This window comes from Musca autumnalis, unplaced genomic scaffold, assembly GCF_047663935.1.
Source record: "Musca autumnalis isolate F117 unplaced genomic scaffold, ASM4766393v1 scaffold_2, whole genome shotgun sequence".
NCBI lineage: Eukaryota > Metazoa > Arthropoda > Insecta > Diptera > Muscidae > Musca > Musca autumnalis.
In genome coordinates, this window is record NW_027411755.1 from 33,627,952 (window position 1) to 33,651,101 (window position 23,150).

The window sequence follows — 23,150 nt, forward strand, 5'->3', positions numbered from 1 at the left end:
ACTTCATGCAAGTCTCGTTAAGATATCGTTACGATTTCGGATCCGACATCGGACGTAGAGCCCGAATTTTGTTCCGATTTCGTTACGATGTCTTTACGATTGGTTTTGCTGGCATTGTACTCTTCTATTTTCTTGAAATTTGTATACCATAATATGGAGGGTATAATTACTTTTGTCATTCCGATTGTAACACATCGAAATAAATTTATTTTTGATGGACATAAAATTCTATGTCGAACTAGCCATTTCCGTCTGTTGGAATGGAGATACAGCTCGCAATTTTTAAGATGGAGCTTTGTAATTTGGTACAGAAGTTTCTATTACTCCTAGGATGTTTGGTATTGAAAATGGGCTATATCGGTTTACGTTTTGATATAGCCCCCATAGAACGGTACCTCCCGATTTTCTGTATTTTGAAGGTGATGGCCTCATTATATATACCCGAATATCTGTAATTTTTAGTTACCGCTCTATGAGAAGTCTCTTAAAGGACCATTCAATCATGGGTGCAAGTGAGCTGGCATGTCATCTTTTTAGCATGTTCATCGATGAATTTTATATGAGCGTGGACCCCAAAAGATGCTATTCATTTTTGGATCCAAAGCATGTCATTTACACCAATGCTTTGACATGCAAGATTGGATCTTTCACTAATTCCTTTGCATGGGTTCAAATGCTGATCAAAAGATCGGATCTTTCACGACTTCGTTTGAACCAATGCTAAAGATGCCATGAAATCACGTCATCGCATGGAACCCCTTCCTTCAAATTTTGCTGGGTTGGTATTTCAGATTCTCATTGGATAGAAAAGCTCCACGAAGGAAATGATAAAATATGTTCATTAGGGCTATAAGCAAAAAAATACCACCACATAGCCGTGTAGAGCATGGAAAACTATTATGAAATACGGTGTAATTTTTTCTCTATCGCGAAAAAAGTTTCCGCACCAAATTCATTGAAGTTCAGAAATGCATTTTTTTAATTTTATCTGTTATAACAACATATTTGCTTTTCATTAAAATTTTTATTTTTTTGTAATCTAATTTCAAATCATTATCAAAGCGTTCTGGACCAATTTGATCTCAAATCGCGCCATTTCGGAGCATATTAGGAACTTTTGACACTATTGCAATTTTTGGTTTTTCTTTATAAACTCGTGAATTTTATGTTTATATTTTTTGTACCTATCGGACAAGAGAATTTGGGGTCATTTGCAACGAATTCGCGAAAGTTACAGATTGTTTTTAATATATAGTTTTTCATGCTCTACACGGCTATGTGGTGGTATTTTCGATATCTGCAAAAAAGTGCAAAAAGTTATATCCCTAATGTACATATAGTCCCTGTCCCTTTTTATGACACGGCCAATTTTTTGATCGGATCTCCCCGTGTAATTCCTGACATAGTTAGGCGACAATGAATAATTGAACATCTATAAAGCCCTATTTTTTTAAACGCTATATTTGCAAAACTTACGAACGTAACGCCCTCTTCATACCCTACACCACTATGTGGGAAGGGTATTATAAGTTGGTTTTGGCCAAAAAGCTTGTAACGCATCGAAGTAATGGTCGTAAACCCATACTTATATATACCAAAATGAATGTCCCGACGAGCTGAGCCGATCCGGCTATGTGTGTCCGTCCGTCTGTCCATCTAAGCCTTGTCATCACGCTACAGGTCGCAATTTTGATCGGATCATCACGAAATTTTGGATGTTGATGGGGGTCCCGGAGGGGAAGAAGCCTATTCATTTGGTGATGGTCGGATAATATTTAGTGGTCGCGATGGGCAAAAAACTTATGTGGATAAAAAGTCAACGTTTTTTTCCAAAGCGAATATCTCAGCTTCTGTTGGGGTATACCAAAAGCAAAACCTGACGATGAAAGTAGAATATTCCATCGTTACAATGATGCAAACTAGGTCGGCGTAGGTGACTAAATAACGGAGATATCGCAATAGTCGGTAATACATCCCATTTATCCATTTATTGGAAATCGCGCTACAGGTCTCAATTTTGATCGGATCGTCACGAAATTTTGAGGGTTAATGGGGGTCTCACAGGGGAGAAGCCTATTGATTTTGGTGATGGTCGGATAATATTTAGGGGTCGTAATGAGCAAAAAATTATTTGGAGAAAAAGTCAACATTTTATTCCAAAGCAAATATCTCAGCGTTTATAAGGGGTATATAAAAGCAAAACCTGGCAAGGAAAGTAGAAAATATAACCTTTACAACGATGTAACGTAGGTTGTCGTAGGTGGTCAAACAACGAAGATAACGCTATAATAGAACCCAACTTTTCATTTTTGCGAATTTAAATATAATGACGAATATCACACCTTTGGTTTGGGACCATCTAAAAGCAAAGCCTGGCTAAGAAAGTAGAAAATCCCACCTATAAAGTCATGCAAAGTAGCTTGGCGTATGTGGTCAAATAATAGAGATATCGCAATGGTCGTTAATGCATCCCTTTTTCCACTTTTTCTGCAATCACACTACAGGTCGGAAGTTTGATCGGATCATCACGAAATTTTCTCACAGAGATAGAATCATATTTATGTTGATTATGTCGATAGTAGTCAAATATAAAATTAAATATTATAAAATATTTTGGTTCAGTTCGCCATAAGTAATTTGGTATAAAAACCAGATAGGTAAAAACTTTCGTATCTCCCTAAAAGAAATGTTTTCGAGTGAAAAGATTATGCACAGAGGTAGTGGTGTAGGGTATCACATAGTCGGCCCCGTACCGACTATATCCTTTTCTCACTTGTTTTGAATATGTTATATCTCCAAAACGATTTTCTAGAAAATTTCAGAGAAAGTTTGGAAAGAGAAGAGGTACCTCCCCAATGTCATATATATATATGGTTGTGTCTCCGACCTTATTCTGGCCAAAAGACCCGACCATCCCTACTTTTTTAAATACATTAAATCTTGATTATATTTACCTATGAAGTATGTGACCTCGAGCTTTAATAAATAATTCCTTTCATGGCGAACAAAAAAGGCCGAGCCAACAACAATAAATCTATTTATATAAAAGAGCAGTGAGGCGAGGTATTTACTGACTGACTGATTCATCAGCGCCCAGACGAAACCGCTGAAGCTAGAAAGTTGAAATTTTGGGTGTAGCTTGCTGTTGGTATGTAGGGGTGAGATAAGGCTGGTTTTTTGAAAATACGACCTAGAAGTGTACGAAAAGTACTAAAATGTACTAAATATGGTACCCTTGGTATTAGGTAAACGGGAAGAGGTAGAATTCTGAAATTTGGAATGAGGGTAACTGATGGAGAGTTAACAAGTAAAAAAGTATCAGTCGACTTTGCCGACAGAGATATACCCTCAGCCTGTGTTTTAACAATTTTGGGCGTTTGAACCGACAAAAATGTTGATTAGGATTAAATATCAAAAGTTTTGCGGAGATGATACAAAAATGAATGGATCGACATTGACCGTTATGGAAGTGGATCTCCAGCCACAACATATGGTGCCATAGGGGGTTTTTACACTCTTCGGGCTGTTTGATCAAGAAGTATGGACTCGCCCCTAAAAAAACTTTTACCATCGTAATTGAGGCAGCGAATGAAAGTTGCTTCAACAAAAATCAAAGTGATTCGATATAAGGTCTTAAAGTGAACTTATTCGAAATTTTGTGTGGGAGGTACCGGATGGAGTGGACAAATATAGTCCATATTTTAACCTGATCTATATCTGGTAGATATATTAGGATGTGTAAAGTATAGACCAATTCGGCCACTCCCTTCAAGAGTTACCGTACGAACAATTTTTCCGAACATTTTTGAACTTTTGTGGGGGAGGTACCCGAAGGAGTGGACCGATATGGCTTTTCTTCAACCTTAAAGTATGTTTGGACAAAATACTACTAAGGCCATATTTTGGACCGAATCGGCAGATCCGTACGAGAGTTATTTTGCGCTCCAACCACCTCACACGGTGTCATAGGGATTTTGTAACTTTCATGCTATTTTCTCAGGAAGTATGGACTTGTCCCTGATGAAACATGTACTGTCGTATGGAGGGCAGTGAATACAAGCTGCTAAAACAAAAATCAAAGTGATTCGAGAGATGGCCCTAAACTGAACTTTTCCGAAATTTTGTGTGGGAGGTACCTGAAGGAGTTGACCGATTGAGCCTATATTGGAACTTCATATTACTCTGGTAGAAAGTTTACGCTATACAAAGTATGGACCAAATCGGTCACTCCCTTCAAGAGTTATCGTGCGCACAAACTTTCCGAACATTTTCGAACTTTTGTGGGGGAGGTACCGGAAGGAGTGGACCGATGTAGCTCATCTTCGAACTTAAACTAAGTTTGGACAAAATATTACGAAAGCTAAAATTTGGACCGAATCGGTTCATCCGTTCAAGAGTTATCGTGCGCTCCAGCCAGCAGGACAGACAGACAGACGGACGGACGGGCATGGCTAGATCGACACCAAATTGTCTGAAACACATTTGGTCCAAACATACTTTGGGTCTAAAACCATTATTTCGATGAGGCACATTTTCATCGTATCAAAGTGTATATACCCTCCTTAGCCTAAAGGCTGAGGGTATAAAAATATGTACCAAGGGGATTTTGGAAATACGACCTCTAAGTGTACCAAAAGTACTAAAATTTACAAAATTTTCAACAGATATCGCTAGAATCATGGAATTTCGTATGGAAATTAAGGTTGGGAAGTGGTGTTGATGAAGTACTAAATCTAAAGTACTAAATGGTACTAAATTTAGTACAACTAGGATTTGGTTGAATGGATAGAGGTGGAATTCAAAAGTAAGGACATAAGATTACTGTTGGATTATAGGATAGAGGTAGTTTTGGATATTCACACTTATGGGTACGAAAAGTACTAAATGGTACTAAATTTGGTACAATTTGGATTTGGGTGAACGGATAGGGTTGCAATCTTGAAATTTGGAATTGAAATTACTGTTGGAGTGAAGGATTGAAATATGAAAATACAAAAAGTATTAATAAGTACTAAATTTTTTACCATTTGTATTTGTTGAACGGATAGAGCTAGAATCCTGAAATTTGAAATAAACATTGGAAGGATTTAGATATGGAGGTACTTTTAGAACTTTTAGAAGTTCGTGCGAAAAGTACTAAATTTGGTACAATTTGGATTTGGTTGAACGGCTAGAGCTGGAATCCTTAAATTTGGAATTAAGATTAATCTTGGAGTGGAGGATTGAGATAGTTTTGGAAATTCGTACTAATGATCAAATTTTGATCAAAGATAACTGTTGGAATGTATGATTGATATTGTTTTTTTTATTTTTGTACGAAAAGTACTAAATGGTACTATATTTGGATTTGGTTGAACTGATAGAGTCAGAATTCTGAAATTTAAAATTAAGATTACTGTTGGAGTGTAGGATTGAGATAGAGATGCAATTTGAAAATTCTGTGCGAAAAGTACTAACCCCCTGTTTTGGTAACTATTTTTTGTTCGTTCGTTTACATTCGTAATAATTTGGGCATCCATAGCTCAGACCCTAGATGACATACAGATCTAATTTGTCGTAGACACGTTCTATATACACGCAGAGAAAAAATATTGTTGGAACAATCATATTCAAAGAACAAAATAGTGTATTTTAAAAATTCTTAAAATATATATTATTGGCCCAACAATATATTTTGTGTCATCATGTTTCCTAATAAAAAATATATGGTTGAAACAACAATATATATTTTCAGATTTTTAAAATACACTATTTTGTTCTTAGAATATGATTGTTCCAACAATATCTCTTCTCTGTGTGTATAGTTAAGAATTCCTCATTCAAAACATCAGCGTTCCACATTTGCCCTAAGGCGAGTAAATCGATCTAAAAAAATTGACAATTCGTGTGATAACATACTTTTTTTTACAAAAACATGGGGTAAATCTAAATGTGATACACTTTACTTGGGTGAACGGAAGTAGCTGGAATCCTGAATTTTTTTATTAAGATATCTGTTGGAGTTGAAGAATGAGTTTGAGTATTTTTAATTTATTTGTTTAACAATTCATTACTTATTTTACGAAAAGTAATAAATGGTACAAATAGGATTTTGGTGAAAATTAGAATTAATGTGCGTACGAAAAGCGCTAAATGGTACAAAATTTGGTATTTGCTAAAACTGGGATTATACATTTTGGTATTAAGTTTACTGTTGGTATGTAGAATGGAGATAAAAAGAAGATTCCTGAAATTAGTGCTTATATGTACTACAAGTACTAAAAGGCACATAATTTGGTCCAAATTGTTTTTGCGTAAAGACGTAGAGATGGAAATTGTGAAATTTGATATTTAGAGAGGAGATATGTACTAAATACCACTTTAATTGGTCTTGGGGGAACATAGAGGGCTGCAAATGAGTATGGGAGTTGGGACATAGTGTGGATATTGGAATTTTGAACCCATTATAAATACCAAATTTAGTACCAATTCTGTATTGCATAAAAGGATAAAGCAGAAATTTGGTGTTGGGTGTAGGAATGAAGCTGGAATTATATAATTTGTGTATGAAAAGTACTAAAGTGCAATAAATTTGGTATTGGGCTAATAAATAGAGGTGTAATTCTGATTTATTACTTATTTGTCAGTTTCACTGTAAATCGTAATCGTACAATAAGTGTACAAGAAGTATTAAATTATACTAAACATTAAAGCACTGGAATTGATTGAACCGATAGATGAAATGTTTATGAAAATCCGTCTTAACAAGTAAAAAAGTGTCAGTCGGCTTTGCCGACAGAGGTATACCCTCAGCCAACGTGAATTGAAACTTTCATCTACGGACAGATAGAATGTATTTAGCGTCTCTTCAGAATTTTGTGGCCCTTTTTCAGCATTTGAACTTGCTGACAAAAATGTGGATTAGGAATTAACACAAATGTTGAACTTTTGCGGGGGAGGTACCCTTAGGGAGGACCGATATGGGCCAGTTTAGAAGTTAAACTAAATTTTGACAAAATATTAGGAGATCCAAAGTTTGGACCAAATTGGTTGCACCATTCAAGTGATATCGTCCTAAGATTTTAGTGACATTTTTTAGATATTGAAGAGAAGTACCGGAAGTTGGGGACAGGTATTGCCCCATGAAACTAAGTTTGGATAAAATATGACGAAGACCAAATGTTGCACCAAATCGGTAGAACAGTGCGAGAGTCACATATGGTGACATAGGGCTTTTTACACCTTTCGGGATGTTTTCCCAAGAAATATGGACCTGCCCCTGAAAAAACTTTTACCGTCGTAATGGAGGTAGCGAATGCAAATCGCTTCAACAAAAATCAAAGTGATTCGAGAGCAGGTCTTAAAGTGAACTTATCCGAAATTTTGTGTGGGAGGTACACCAAAGGAGTGGACAAATATAGTCCATCTTCGAAAATGATATATTAGGATGTGCACTCTGCATTACATCAGTCACTCCCTTCAAGAGTTATCGGGCGCATATTTTTTCCGAAGATTTTTGAATTTTTGTGAGGGAGGTACCTGAAGGAGTGGACCGACATGGTTTATCTTCGAACATAAACTATGTTTGGACAAAATATTACGAAGGCCAAATTTTGGACCGAATTGCCAGATCCGTTAGAGATTTATCTTGCGCTCCACGGTGTCATATAGGTTTTTTGCACCTTTCAGGATATTTTCTCAGGAAGTATGGACTAGCCCCTTATGAAGCTTGTACCGTCGTATGGGGGACAGCGAATACAAGTTGTTACAACAAAAATCAAAGCGATTCGAGAGCAGGTCCTAAACTGAACTTTTCCGAAATTTTGTGTGGGAGGTACCCGAAGGAGTGGACCGCTTGAGTCCATATTTAAACTTCATCTAAGTCTGGTAGAACTTTCACGATGTACAAAGTGTGGGCCAAATCGGTTACTCGCTTCAAGAGTTATCGTGCGCACAAATTTTCCCAGCATTTACGAACTTTTGTGGGGGAGGTACCGGAAAGAGTGGACCGATATAATCCATCTTCGAACTTAAACTAAGTTTGGGCAAAATATTACGAAAGCCAAATTTTGAACCGAATCGGTTGCTCCGTTCGAGAGTTATCGTGCGCACCAGCCAGACAGACAGACGGACGAACATGGCTAAATCAACTCCAAATTGTCTGAAACACATTTCGTCCAAACATACTTGGGGTCTAAAACCATTATTTCGATGAGGCACATTTTGCCCGTATGAAAGTGTATATACGAGTACCCTCGTTAGCATAAATGCTGAGGGTATAAAAATGTATGAGATGTTTCTACATGTAATAAAATTGCCGTTGCTTGAACAAGTAGAGCTAATACTGGAAAATTTGAGTTAAGGCCCTGGATTTCAAAAAATGTAAATGTACTGAAGTAGTATGAAAAGAACTTAAATGAAATTGAATATCAAGTAAAATAGGTATTAGTACAAACAAATTGTCAGTATTTCTAATTTCCATATAGTATTTTATTCCTCTTCCGCATACGAAGTAGCGGGAGTATATATGGGGATTTCTGAGTGAAATCGGAATTTTTTCAAAAAGTGGTTTTTGATTTCCTTTATTTTTTGCTGTGGTGATGCTGCTATCAGCAAAACATTTTACTATATTTTAAGATTTTTTTTTTTTGGCTAGCGGTTCCACAGGTTCTATAAAACCTATATGCAAAGAAATACTCATTACTTCCCAGCAAACCAAATGTCGTATATCCGACGCGTCGGAACAATTTCGGAAGCAAAACCGTTCAGATTTCGTTCTGATTTCCACACGATTTTTTTGGAGGGGAAATCGTTGAGATTTTGTACCGATTTCGGAGGGTATGTCGGAAATAAATTTCCCTTACGAGTTTTACAAGGATTCTCTTCCGATTTCGTTGCGAAATAATACCGAAATCTATCCGATTTCTCTCCGACAGTTCATTCCAAAAATTTTGTCAACCACTTCATACAATTTTCGTTAAGAAATCGTTACGATTTCGGATCCGACATCGGACGTAGCATCCAAATCTCATTACGATGTCGTACGATTGCTTTGCTGGGTTCATTAATAATTGTCTAATTTGAAAAAAAAACCTTTTATTGTATTTTTTTTGTTGTTTTATCAACTATTTAATATAAAAATAGAAACAACAGTGAGTTTGGATGCAATTTCCGCGATGGAATATTTAAAATCCGTTTTTAACAATAATCCCAGCAAACCAAATGTCGGATGTCCGACACGTCTGAACAATTTCCGGAGTAAAATCGTTCAGATTTCGTTCCGATTTCTAAACGATTTTGCGGAGGGTAAATAGTTCAGATTTATGGGAGGGAATATCGGAAATAAATTTCCCTTCCGAATTTTCTTCAGATTTTGTACCAAAATTGGACCGAAATCGATCCGATTTCGCTCCGACATTTCGTTCCGCAATTATGTCAACCATTTCATACAAGTCTCGTTAAGATATCGTTACGATTGTGGATCCGACAATCGGACGGAGCGTCCGAATTTTGTTCCGATTGCGTTACGATGAAATTTTTGTACCATAATATGGAGGGTATAATTACTTTTGTCATTCCGATTGTAACACATCGAAATATTCGTCGGAGACCCTATAAATATATTTATTCTTGAGGGACATAAAATTATAAGTCGAAATAGCAATTTCCGTCTGTCCGTCCCTCTGTTGAAATCAAGATACAGCTAGCAATTTTTAAGATGGAGCTTTGTAATTTGGTATAGAAGTTTCTATTACTCCTAGGATATTTGGTATTGAAAATGGGCTTTATCGATCCCGATTTTCGGTATTTCGAAGGTTTTAGCCTCATTATATTACCGAAATATCTGTAATTTTGTACTTACCGCTCGATAATATATGTTCATGTTTTTGTACATTTCCAAAAAGAAGGTAGCTCCAGTTTTATGTATTTTGAAGCTTCTACACGCACTGGCCCAATTGAATGACTGTAACGTGGTATTTCGGGTTCTGAATGGGTAAAGAACATCGATGTCTCATCGGTTTTAAACTTTGTTTAAAAGAAAGCGATATTCTTCTGTTAGCGTGGCGGAAGGGCTTAGTACTTTCATAAACGAAAGAAATGTCACGTTTACAACGATGTTGGTTGTAAGTTGTCGTAGGTGGTCAAACAGCGACGATATCGCAATAGTCGCTAATACAACCCAACTTTCCATATTTGCGATTTTAATTATAATGACGAATATCACAGCTTTGGATGTGGAACTTCCAAAAACAAAGCCTGATAATGAAATTAGAATATCCCACCTTTACAATAATACAAAGTAGGTTGGCGTAGGTGGCCAAATAACGGAGATATAGCAATAGTCGGTAATACATCCCATTTTTAATTTTTTTTTTTCGAAATCGCGCTACAGGTTGCAATTTTGATCGGATCGTCACGAAATTTTTGGGGGTTAATGGGGGTCCCACAGAGGAAGAAGCCTATTGATTTTCAGAGGTCGGAATGGGCAAAAGCTTATTTTGAGATATGTCAACGTTTTATTTCAAAGCCAATATCTCTGTTTCTTTAAGAGATATATCAAAGGCAAAATCTGTAGTAGAAAATATCACCTTTACAACGATGTAAAGCAGGTTGTCGTAGGTGGTCAAACAACTGAGATATCGCAATAGTTGGTAAAGTATCGCATTTTCCGATTTTTTTGTAATCACGCTACAGGTCTCAATTTTGATCGGATCGTCACGAATTTTTTGGGAAGTTGATGCGGGTCGGTCAGGGGAAGAAGCCTATTAAGTTTGGTGATAGTCGGATAATATCCAGGAGTCGGAATAAGCAAAAATCTTATGTGGAGAAAAGTCAACGTTTTTTTCTTATGCAAATATCTCCGTTTCTGGTAAGAGTATTCCAAAAGGAAAGCCCGTCAATGGAAGAGGAAAATACCTCCTTTATAGTGATGCAAAGTATGATGGCGTAAGTGGGCAAACAACCGAAATATCGCAAAGGTCAGTAATATATCCAATTTTTCCGGTTTTTGTAATCGCGCTACAGGTTGGAATTTTGATCGGATAGTCATGAGATTTTGGGGGTAGAAGGGGGTCCCACAGAGGAAGAAGACTATCGATTTTAATGATAGTCGGATATTATCTAGGGGTCGGAATGGGGGAATAACTCATGTGAAGCCAAATTCAACGTTTTATTCTCTGTGAATATATCGGCTTCTAGTAGGGGTATTCCAACGGCATAGCCTGTCAATGGAAGAAGAAAATATTACCTTTACATTTTTGTAAAGCAGGTTGGAGAAGGTGGTCAAACAAGGGAGATACCACAATAGTCGGTAATGCATCCAATTCTTCCATTTTTTGCAATCAAGCTACAGGTCGTAGTTTTGATCGGATGGTCACGAAATTTTGGTTGCTTATGGGTGTCCCAGAGAGAAAGAGGCATATTATTTTTGGTGGTAGTCGGATTATATTCCCTAAAAGAAATGTTTACCAGTGAAAAGCTTATGTACAGGGGTAGTGGTGTAGGGTATCACATGGTCGGTCCCAGCCCGACTATAGCCTTTGCTCACTTGTTGTTGTTTGTGCAGTTATGGGTTGCGAGTACATAAGTGGCGGCAAAGTCGACTGATTCTTTTGCAGTTGTTTTTACTTCCTTCACACTGTCTACCCAGCACTTTATAACTTTTTTTGTCAGTCACCTACAGTTTCAATTTTAACCTCATCCATTTCCGTGGAAAATCATAACCAATCATCATCCGTGTTTTTGCTCACATAGCAGTTTTTCTGTGCTATCCTTCCGGTAGTCTATCAAAATGCACTAAAATTTCCTCAACGAAAAAAAATGATTTAATGTTTATGACAGTATAAAATGGCTTCAATTTAGCATTGTAAGAGTTAGTGTTTAAATCTATTGAATCATTTTGCAGTTTTTATGTAGTTGAAAACTGTCGATTGAACTGAAACTGTGTGTGTCATATCGGATGGATAATCTTCCAGCCACCCTAGAGGATTATCACACATATTGGCATTTTGGGTGGCACAACAATTGAAACAAAAGTTGTAAACAATTTTTCTATTTGTTGTATTCATTTATCTTCATCTTTTTGTTGTTATTTGTTGTGGCACTAACTCATAGTAAGTTTTTATTTTATGTTATCCAAGACGCATCCCCTTACCTCGCCTCGTAATATGGGTGTAAAGAAAAGAGTTGTTTATCCCAAATTCCATTCATTGTAAATGGTAAACATTTTGTAGAAAAATAATGAAGAGGATATAGTGGGTTCGCAACTCATCTGTTATCGATTTTGATTGATTGCACTTAAGCGAACATTTCTTTAACTTGTTTATTCAATCAAGTTTTATGTGTGCGTGTTGTTTTTTATTTATTTTTCTATTGAGGCCAACAATTGATTTGTGAACGTGGTAAGGCCTTCTAAATGTACCAAGGACAAATTCTTTATTTGATGTCTGCCCTTAGGTTGTAGGCAATTCGTGCTGACGTTAAAATGCTGAGGATTGTGGAGCAAGTTCTAAAGAAGACAAAATCCTCTTAAGTACTGTTCAAAAATCTTTTAAAAATGTAGGCTAGAGGAAATTTAAAGTAAAGAGGTGTCAAAAATTGGGTCATTTAAATAAAAGTGTTGAAGACAAAATTATACAGATGATGGTCCATGAAAAACTATTTTTAAAAAAATCCAGGTTGTGATGGTCAAAAAAAAATATTTTTAAAATAATCCACGTTGTGATGGTCCATGAAAAAATATTTTTAAAATAATCCACGTTATGATGGTCCATGAAAAAATAAAAAATATTTTTTAAAAAATATATGTTGTAGTGGCCCTTGCAAAAAATTTTCTTTAAAAAATCCACGTTTATAGCAGTGATGGCCCATGAAAAATATTCTTTAAAAAATCCACGTTTATAGCTGTGATGGCCCATGAAAAATATTCTTTAAAATATCCACGTTTACAGCTGTGATGGCTTATGAAAAAACATTCTTTAAAAAATCCACGTTTATAGCTGTGATGGCTTATGAAAAAATATTTTTTAAAAAATCCACGCTTATAGCTGTGATGGCTTCTGAAAAAACATTCTTTAAAAAATCCACGTTTATAGCTGTGATGGCTTCTGAAAAAATATTTTTTAAAAAATCCACGCTTATAGCTGTGATGGCTTATGAAAAAACATTCTTTAAAAAATCCACGTTTATAGATGTGATGGCCCATGAAAAATATTCTTTAAAAAAATCCACGTTTATAGATGTAATGGCCCATAAATAAATATTCTTTAAAAATCTTTAAATTGTGTCCTTTATTTAAAATTAATTTCCCTTTTTTTGTTTCTCATTTCAGAGATTTGGGCAATAATAACATAACCAAACTGGAAGCAAATTCATTTTTTATGGCCAACAATTTGGAAGAATTGTAAGTATTTCCGAAACCCTTTAAGAGGCACCAGCGCGCCAACAAAACAGCAATGTCACATCTTTTTTTAAGAGGGATAAAAAACGGCATTCTTATAAGTTTGAAGTAATATGTTTGGTTGCTCAATACCACTTACATAATTCGTGAAACCCTCCCAAACAATAACAAATGTCCAGAGGAAAGTTTTAATTTGGTATGGGCGGTAGGGAGTAATATGCTTGCGCAAACCATAAATTATAGTATCCTTCACACATCATTAACATAAACATAAAAGAAGCAATACAAAAGTAACAACGACAAACAGTGAGAAAATTTGGCAGATTGTGGATGTCTTGTTGGAAAAATGTACATGCAGGCTTGCCAGATTGTCATAATGCAGAAGAAAATAAATTCTGAGGTTATTCTATAGACAGAGGTCCCATCAAAGTGGCTTAAGAATCACCCTTTCCCTTGTAGAGTGGCTTAAGAAACATCCTTTCCCTTGTAGAGTGGCTTAAGAAACATCCTTTCCCTTGTAGAGTGGCTTAAGAAGCACTCTTTCCCTTGGAAAGTGGCTTAAGAAGCACCCTTTCCCTTGGAAAGTGGCTTAAGAAGCACCCTTTCCCTTGGAAAGTGGCTTAAGAAGCACCCTTTCCCGCGGAAAGTGGCTTAAGAAGCACCCTTTCCCTTGGAAAGTGGCTTAAGAAGCACCCTTTCCCTTCGAAAGTGGCTTAAAAAGCACCCTTTCCCTTGGAAAGTGGCTTAAGAAGCACCCTTTCCCTTGGAAAGTTTCTTAAGAAGCACCCTTTCCCTTGGAAAGTGGCTTAAGAAGTACCCTTTCCCTTGGAAAGTGGCTTAAGAAGCACCCTTTCCCTTGGAAAGTGGCTTAAGAAGCACCCTTTCCCTTTGGAAAGTGGCTTAAGAAGCACCCTTTCCCTTGGAAAGTGGCTTAAGAAGCTCCCTTTCTCTTGGAAAGTGGCCTAAGAAGCACCCTTTCCCTTGGAAAGTGGCTTAAGAAGCACCATTTCCCTTGGAAAATGGCTTAAGAAGCACCCTTTTCCCTTGCAAAGTGGCTTAAGAAGCACCCTTTCCCTTGGAATTTCCCTTGGAAAGTGGCTTAAGAAGCACCCTTTCCCTTGGAAAGTGGCTTAAGAAGCACCCTTTCCCTTGGAAAGTGGCTTAAGAAGCACCCTTTCCCTTGGAAAGTGGCTTAAGAAGCACCCTTTCCCTTGGAAAGTGGCTTAAGAAGCACCCTTTCCCTTGGAAAGTGGCTTAAGAAGCACCCTTTCCCTTGGAAAGTGGCTTAAGAAGCACCCTTTCCCTTGGAATTTCCCTTGGAAAGTGGCTTAAGAAGCACCCTTTCCCTTGGAAAGTGGCTTAAGAAGCACCCTTTCCCTTTGAAAGTGGCTTAAGAAGCACCCTTTCCCTTGGAAAGTGGCTTAAGAAGCACCCTTTCCCTTGGAAAGTGGCTTAAGAAGCACCCTTTCCCTTGGAAAGTGGCTTAAGAAGCACCCTTTCCCTTGGAAAGTGGCTTAAGAAGCACCCTTTCCCTTGGAAAGTGGCTTAAGAAGCACCCTTTCCCTTGGAAAGTGGCTTAAGAAGCACCCTTTCCCTTGGAAAGTGGCTTAAGAAGCACCCTTTCCCTTGGAATTTCCCTTGGAAAGTGGCTTAAGAAGCACCCTTTCCCTTGGAAAGTGGCTTAAGAAGCACCCTTTCCCTTGGAAAGTGGCTTAAGAAGCACCCTTTCCCTTGGAAAGTGGCTTAAGAAGCACCCTTTCCCTTGGAAAGTGGCTTAAGAAGCACCCTTCCCCTTGGAAAGTGGCTTAAGAAGCACCCTTTCCCTTGGAAAGTGGCTTAAGAAGCACCCTTTCCCTTGGAAAGTGGCTTAAGAAGCACCCTGTCCCTTGGAAAGTGGCTTAAGAAGCACCCTTTCCCTTGGAATTTCCCTTGGAAAGTGGCTTAAGAAGCACCCTTTCCCTTGGAATTTCCCTTGGAAAGTGGCTTAGGAAGCACCCTTTCCCTTGGAAAGTGGCTTAAGAAGCACCCTTTCCCTTGGAAAGTGGCTTAAGAAGCACCCTTTCCCTTGGAAAGTGGCTTAAGAAGCACCCTTTCCCTTGGAAAGTGGCTTAAGAAGCACCCTTTCTCATGAAAAGGGGCTTAAGAAGCACCCTTTCCCTTGGAAAGTGGCTTAAGAAGCCCCTTTCCCTTGGAAAGTGGCTTAAGAAGCACCCTTTCCCTTGGAAAGTGGCTTAAGAAGCACCCTTTCCCTTGGAAAGTGGCTTAAGAAGCACCCTTTCCCTTGGAAAGTGGCTTAAGAAGCACCCTTTCCCTTGGAAAGTGGCTTAAGAAGCACCCTTTCCCTTGGAAAGTGGCTTAAGAAGCACCCTTTCCCTTGGAAAGTGGCTTAAGAAGCACCCTTTCCCTTGGAAAGTGGCTTAAGAAGCACCCTTTGCCTAGGAAAGTGGCTTAAGAAACACCCTTTCCCTTGGAAAGTGGCTTAAGAAGCACCCTTTCCCTTGGAAAGTGGCTTAAGAAGCACCCTTTCCCTTGGAAAGTGGCTTAAGAAGCACCCTTTCCCTTGGAAAATGGCTTAAGAAGCACCCTTTCCCTTGGAAAGTGGCTTAGAAAGCACCCTTTCCCTTGGAAAGTGGTTTAGAAAGCACCCTTTCCCTTGGAAAGTGGTTTAGAAAGCACCCTTTCCCTTGGAAAGTGGCTTAGAAAGCACCCTTTCTCTTGGAAAGTGGCTTAAAAAGCACCCTTTCTCTTGGAAAGTGGCTTAAAAAGCACCCTTTCCCTTGGAAAGTGGCTTAAAAAGCACCCTTTCCCTTGGAAAGTGGTTTAAAAAGCACCCTTTCCCTTGGAAAGTGGCTTAAGAAGCACCCTTTCCCTTGGAAAGTGGCTTAAGAAGCACCCTTTCCCTTGGAAAGTGGCTTAAGAAGCACCCTTTCCCTTGGAAAGTGGCTTAAAAAGCACCCTTTCCCTTGGAAAGTGGCTTAAGAAGCACGCTTTCCCTTGGAAAGTGGCTTAAGAAGCACCCTTTCCCTTGGAAAGTGGCTTAAGAAGCACCCTTTCCCTTGGAAAGTGGCTTAAAAAGCACACTTTCTCTTGGAAAGTGGCTTAAGAAGCACCCTTTCTGTTGGAAAGTGGCTTAAGAAGCACCCTTTCTGTTGGAAAGTGGCTTAAGAAGCACCCTTTCTGTTGGAAAGTGGCTTAAGGAGCACCATTACCCTTGGAAAAAGGCTTAAGAAGCACTCTTTCCGTTGGAAAAAGGCTTAAGAAGCACTCTTTCCCTTGGAAAGTGGCTTAAGAAGCACTCTTTCCCTTGGAAAGTGGCTTAAGAAGCACCCTTTCCCTTGGAAAGTGGCTTAAGAAGCACCCTTTCCCTTGGAAAGTGGCTTAAGAAGCACCCTTTCCCTTGGAAAGTGGCTTAAGAAGCACCCTTTCCCTTGGAAAGTGGCTTACGACGCACCCTTTCCCTTGGAAAGTGGCTTACGAAGCACCCTTTCCCTTGGAAAGTGGCTTAAGAAGCACCCTTTCCCTTGGAAAGTGGCTTAAGAAGCACCCTTTCCCTTGGAAAGTGGCTTAAGAAGCACCCTTTCCCTTGGATAGTGGCTTAAGAAGCACCCTTTCCCTTGGAAAGTGGCTTAAGAAGCACCCTTTCCCTTCGAAAGTGGCTTAAAATGCACCCTTTCCCTTGGAAAGTGGCTTAAGAAGCACCCTTTCCCTTGGAAAGTGGCTTAAGAAGCACCCTTTCCCTTGGAAAGTGGCTTAAGAAGCACCCTTTCCCTTGGAAAGTGGCTTATGAAGCACCCTTTCCCTTGGAAAGTGGCTTAAGAAGCACCCTTTCCCTTGGAAAGTGGCTTAAGAAGCACCCTTTCCCTGGAAAGTGGCTTAAGAAGCACCCTTTCCCTTGGAAAGTGGCTTCAGAAGCACCCTTTCCCTTGGAAAGTGGCTTAAGAAGCACCCTTTCCCTTGGAAAGTGGCTTCAGAAGCACCCTTTCCCTTGGAAAGTGGCTTAAGAAGCACCCTTTCCCTTGGAAAGTGGCTTAAGAAGCACCCTTTCCCTTGGAAAGTGGCTTAAGAGCACCCTTTCCCTTGGAAAGTGGCTTAAGAGCACCCTTTCCCTTGGAAAGTGGCTTAAGAGCACCTTTCCCTTTGAAAGTGGCTTAAGAAGCACCCTTTCCCTTGGAAAGTGGCTCAAAAAGCACCCTTTCCCATGGGAAAGGGACTTACGAAGCACACTTTCCCATGGAAAGAGTCTAAGAAGCACCCGTTCGAATGGAAAGGGTCTTAAAAAGCACCCTTCCGATTGGAAAGGGTCTTAAGAAGCGCCCTTTCGATGGAAAGGCACTTAAGAAGCACCATTTCGATTGGAAAGGGCCTAAAGACGCATCCTGTAGATTGGAAAAGGCCTAAAGACGCACCCTTCCGATTGGAAAGGGTCTTAAGAAGCGCCCTTCCGATTGGAAAGGGTCTTAAGAAGCTCCCGTCCGTTCGATGGAAAGGTTCTTAAGACGCACCCTTTCGATTGGAAAGGGTCTTAAGAAGCACCCTTTCGATTGGAAAGGGTCTTAAGAAGCACCCTTTCGATTGGAAAGTGTCTTAAAAAGCACCATTTCGATTGGAAAAGGTCTTAAGAACCACCATTTCGATTTGAAAAGGTCTTAAGAAGCACCCTTTTGATTGGAAAAGGTCTTAAGAAGCACCGTTTCGATTGGAAAGGGTCTTAAGAAGCACCCTTTCGATTGGAAAGGGTCTTAAGAAGCACCATTTCGATTGGAAAGGGTGTTAAGGAGCACCCTTTTTATAGGGAAGGGTCTTAAGAAGCACCATTTCGATTGGAGAGGGTCTTAAGAAGCACCCTTTCCATTGGAAAGGGTCTTAAAAAGCACCCTTTCGATTGGAAAGGGTCCTAAGAAGCACCTTGCGATTGGAAAGGGTCTTAAGAAGCACCATTTAGTTCCAAAGAAGCACCCTTTATTCTGAAAGGGGCCTTACGAAGCACGCTTATCCTTGGAAAGGGACTTACGTTAAGTTATGTTAATTATTTGGCAACTCCATTACTAAATTGAAAATATCAGCAACCAAACACTATGTGACCAAAACCCATCAACAGAAGCTGTAACAACATTTCTGGTCGTTGTTTCAACAAAGCGTCCTTTGCTTGCCTTGAGTGTCGACACCAACTTGTGCGCCTAGAGGGTACAAGTCATAACAAAAGCAAAACCAACATCAACAACAACACACCACCACCAGCATTAAGACAATGCATTGTGCGTCACTCAAGGCGTCAAAATGAGAAAATACCTCCCACTACTATTCACCCTTTGACCCCACCAACAATAAACTTGTCAGTTAGTCAGCAATTGAGAGTTTGTTGCTACAGACACACACACAAAACATAATTAAAAAATTCAGTTTTATAAATAACTTTATTATGCTTTTTGCTTGTTGCCATCATTAATTATTCGCTGTTAAGAGTGTTAAGTATGAACATGCCAAGTATTAATTTGTTGCTGGTGATGGCTTTGAGGAGTTTACTCATAGAAAAATGATAAAATGTTTTTTGTTGTAGTTCACATTTATTTTTCTTCTTTCTTCTAGGACATTGGCTGATAATAATCTGGAAGTTTTGGATCCTTTAGCATTTTATGGCTTATCAAAGCTGAAACGTTTAAATTTGCAAAATTGTGGCCTTAAAACACTACCCGCATATGCATTTCAAGGTTTAACTAATTTGGTGTCCTTGTAAGTATTCTATTGGTTTTGAAGATTTTGAGAAGAGTATGAATAATGTTTGGTAATCTAAGCAGTTTAAAAAAATTATAAAGGCAAGTGGCTACTTTCAGGCGGTACCAAATATTTTTGTGGTTCAGAAGTATTTTTTGTACCCATACAACAGTGTCGCCCCCAATATTTCCATCAATACTAAAGCATGTGTGTATGCATCGTTTGTTTATGTACACGCACACTGTACGAGAGAGAGAGAGAGAAACAAATGCAAAAACAACTCAGTGGGCGCCCTCACTATACTGTCTAGGCCCAGGTCAGGCACCATACTTTTCTATTGCATACTTTACGGTGCGTGATTGTGTGAGTGAATGCTTTTTCAATGGGTTGGATTGTGTGTGTGGAGAGAGCAACGCTAAATGGGCGCACACGGGCGCCTAATTGCCTGACCTGGGTCTAGGCAAAGAAGCGCGTCCCTGCCATACAACCACTGAATAAGATAGAGAAATCCCATTTAAAACATTTTTGATACTTCGCTTCTAAGATATTTTAACAAGCAGATCATCTGTAGGTAATAGACTGTAGGTAATATCTGAAACGATAAAACATTTAAAATATGTCTGTTCGATAACTTCGCAAGTAAAAATTACATGCAAGTACTCAGCAAGTTCTCAGTAACTTCAATTAATTAATTTCACTCTCTCGAAGCTAACAATTTGCAGAATGTTATCGAACAGCAATTTGCCAACACTTGCAATAAGTCTGCTGATTTGACAAACAAGTTTGACGGAAAAGATTTAATATAACAATTGAAGGCTGTTTACGAAAATTACACTGTGTGTAATTTTTTGAGTCATGGATAATAATATTTTGACACCGCAGCGTGATAGAAGACCAATAATAAGAAGACACGTATCCCGGCATTTTTCTCTATCACTTCAACTTTCGCGGTTATGGGCCCCCAAAGACATGAGGACTTGATGACAAAAGGGATCATTTTGTCATACGAAATGTCTATGAACGGTTCTTAAATGCTAAAATAGCCAAAAACTTTTGAAAATATTACATTTTTATACTTTTTTCTCCAATTCTGGTCGATAGATACCCAACCGCCCAAAAATTGAGCATACAGTCAACAACAAAAATATTTCTAAGATCTCAATAAACAACTTTCTAAAACATATGAACATTCTCCGAATGATGCTTTAAGCTGAAATTCACAAACAATTAAATTATTTTTAACGTTTCCCCCTACTCATGACTGGGATGTAACCCATCAAGCAAGGGCATTAACATGCCAAAGTCCTGGTCCTATATGGTCCCTCTTCCATCTCAAGTGGACACTGACATCCCTGTGATGTCACCTGGCAAACTGCCTTTATCACTTGTTAAAGGTAGTAAGCTAACGTGTGCCGCGTGTTTACCCATGAGAACGTTAAAAACGTAGGTTGGGAGTTGGGATAGTAACCCATACTTCCAAAATGTACTATGAAACAAGTAACAACGCGTTAAGTTCGGCCGGACGAACTTTTTATATCCTCAACCAACGAGTTGTAATGAAGCAAAATGGAATATTTAGTTTTCTTCAGTTTATGAAAGTACAAAGCTCCTCCGCGACGGTTGTCCCTACCAAAACATTGCCATTCATTAACAATTTCCAATTAAAAATTTTGTACACACATTTCGTTCCGAAACGAAATACAAAATATCGCGCGGTACCGTTGGATGAGGGCTATATTAAATCTTGGATTTATATTGAGGCCACTACCTTCAAAATACCGAAAAGTAGTGACACTACTAATCGAATACATTGATTTCCATAGGTTTGGTTCATTGATTTCCATATGGTTATGTCATAACTAATTCTACCTTTATACGACACGCAAAAGTGCTACCGATGGCTGGGTATTTGTGGCAATAGACAAGCTAGTACTTGGTATTATTCGAAATATCTGCAGGTCAATCTTTGTTGTATACAATAATATCCATATAGTAAAACGTACCGAGTTACAACGGTTAAACTCCAAATCTACTTCAGTATAAAACAGCTTAGCTGGGTAAGACTTTGTTTTTCTTCTTCTCATATTTTCCTATATAGGGTACGATAGGAACTATACAAGTTTCTGGCCTAATAATGAAAATGCGAATAATTACCATCAAAATAGCTTTTTTTTTTCTTAATCAGTCTCCAGCATGATTTATACACTTTTTCATGCGCTCAAACCAATTGTTGAAGTATTTTTCCACTCCTATTGAGACAACTTCAAAACATTGTTTTTGAACGCTTAAAAATCATCTTCTGGTGATGAAAATTGTTAACCACTCCTTTTTTTGATGTGCGCGAATGAAATGAAAGTTCAATTCCGCTTTTTGTCCGGTCAAAAAGGCGTTGGTTTGAATCGATGTGTGAGAGCTCACATGGTCGTTGTGCACAATGATTTGTCTTCTCTTGTTCGTTTTTCGAATTTCTTCGGAGACTTCAGGGAAAAAAATTGTAGTGTACCACACAGAATTAACCGTCTTACGTTCCTCAAGCCGAAGAAACAGGCGACAATTTGTTTATTCCATGAATAACTTTCGTTGGATTTGGTTCGCCTTCGAAAACCCCCATGGTCGATTACTGCTTTGTTTCGGGCTCATACCCATACATATGTACATATATCCAAGATTCGTCTGTGGCGATTTTATAAAAGTCGTTTGAAGCACCGCGATCGTATTATTCACAATATCTTTGTACAATTTGACAAGAGCTTTTTGTTGAGCGATTGTCAAATAATGCTGGATCTAATGAGAAAACTCAATTTTTGAGGCTAGGTGTTGATGCAATATCAAATGTTATTTGGTGGAAGAAATGCCCAAGGATGCCTCTGTCTCGCGGTATATAATATGGTGATCTTGTATTATCCGAAAATGTTAACAGGTAAATTCCATTTTCTTTGGCAAAGAGATGTTTTCAAGTCACTGTAAACAGTGCAACACATGGTCGTACGTCGAACTGTCATGAGTACCTTTAGGTTAGAAAATGTCAAACTTTTTAATGGGAATGCCAAATGGCTCCTGGCAAAATGTGGTATTGCCTAGGTCAGCAACGTATAGAGTATCGCTCATATCGACCGCTGTACCATCCCGAGCGTGGTTGAGGCAAAACTACCCTAGTTTGTCGCGACAGCTGACGCTCCTCAGCTGCGATAGATCAAGGACCTCATTCACACGATAGTTGTTTATGGCATCTGCAACTGCCTCCATGTAAATTCTATTTAAACCTGCTTAATAGGCCTGTTTATCTATGGGTTCACTCTTGTAACGTTGGACATCTCTTTCTAGGTCGTGAAAATCCCTCCTGACATGCCTATGTGGGGGGACATATCCACCATATGGTGATTAGGATTGCTCTCAGGGTAACACCCGAGCAAGTACTACAACGAGAACATGCCATGGTCCACTGAAGACATAAGTAGACATCCTGTTGCAGTTCTCAGTGCGGCATTCAGACAGGTTTGAATATTTCCCCATCGCATCTTAATTACATTCTCGGACCACTTGGCCCACTTGGCGTCGCATATCTTAACATAGACCGACCTATCGCGTTATATGTAGTCAACAAGGTTTCTTTATTTACTGCCGGCTAGGGACCGGAGGAACTTGTTCCTTGTTGCGGCATGCGCGGACGACATGAACATTCTGTCAAATGTGACCCCTACTATCATGGGGTAGTTGGTGGCCGGAATTCTGCTATCATCGACCATGACATTCAAATCAGTGCTTACCTCTGCAGTACATGTGGTGAACTGAGTGGTCGTATATTTATTGGCAGATATTTGCATATTCCTCGCGTGGTTGTAAGATCTGTCAAATAAGAGTAGTGAAAGGTGGGATTTCATTCCACCTTGGGAAACTCCCTGTTTCACTCTACGGGCATTCGAATTTTTGTTCCTGAATTCTACGTACGAATAATGTCCACACATATAATTGATTATCCAACGTTTAAAACTTGGCCGGAGAGAAGTCTGCTCAATGTCCCCAAACAGAGTGGGGTTTTGATAAGTCAAAGGCTTTTGAT

General features: G+C 38.8%; 1 protein-coding gene across 1 annotated transcript in view; it reads left to right on the forward strand.

Moving 5' to 3' along the window:
• rk (G-protein coupled receptor rickets) overlaps positions 1 to 23,150 on the forward strand; it is a 244,405-nt gene that overhangs the window by 146,616 nt on the left and 74,639 nt on the right. The window contains exons 4-5 of the mRNA XM_073967502.1: positions 13,310 to 13,381; positions 18,965 to 19,108. Coding sequence (XP_073823603.1) covers positions 13,310 to 13,381; positions 18,965 to 19,108 — 216 coding nt within the window. The remainder of the gene's footprint in view (positions 1 to 13,309; positions 13,382 to 18,964; positions 19,109 to 23,150) is intronic.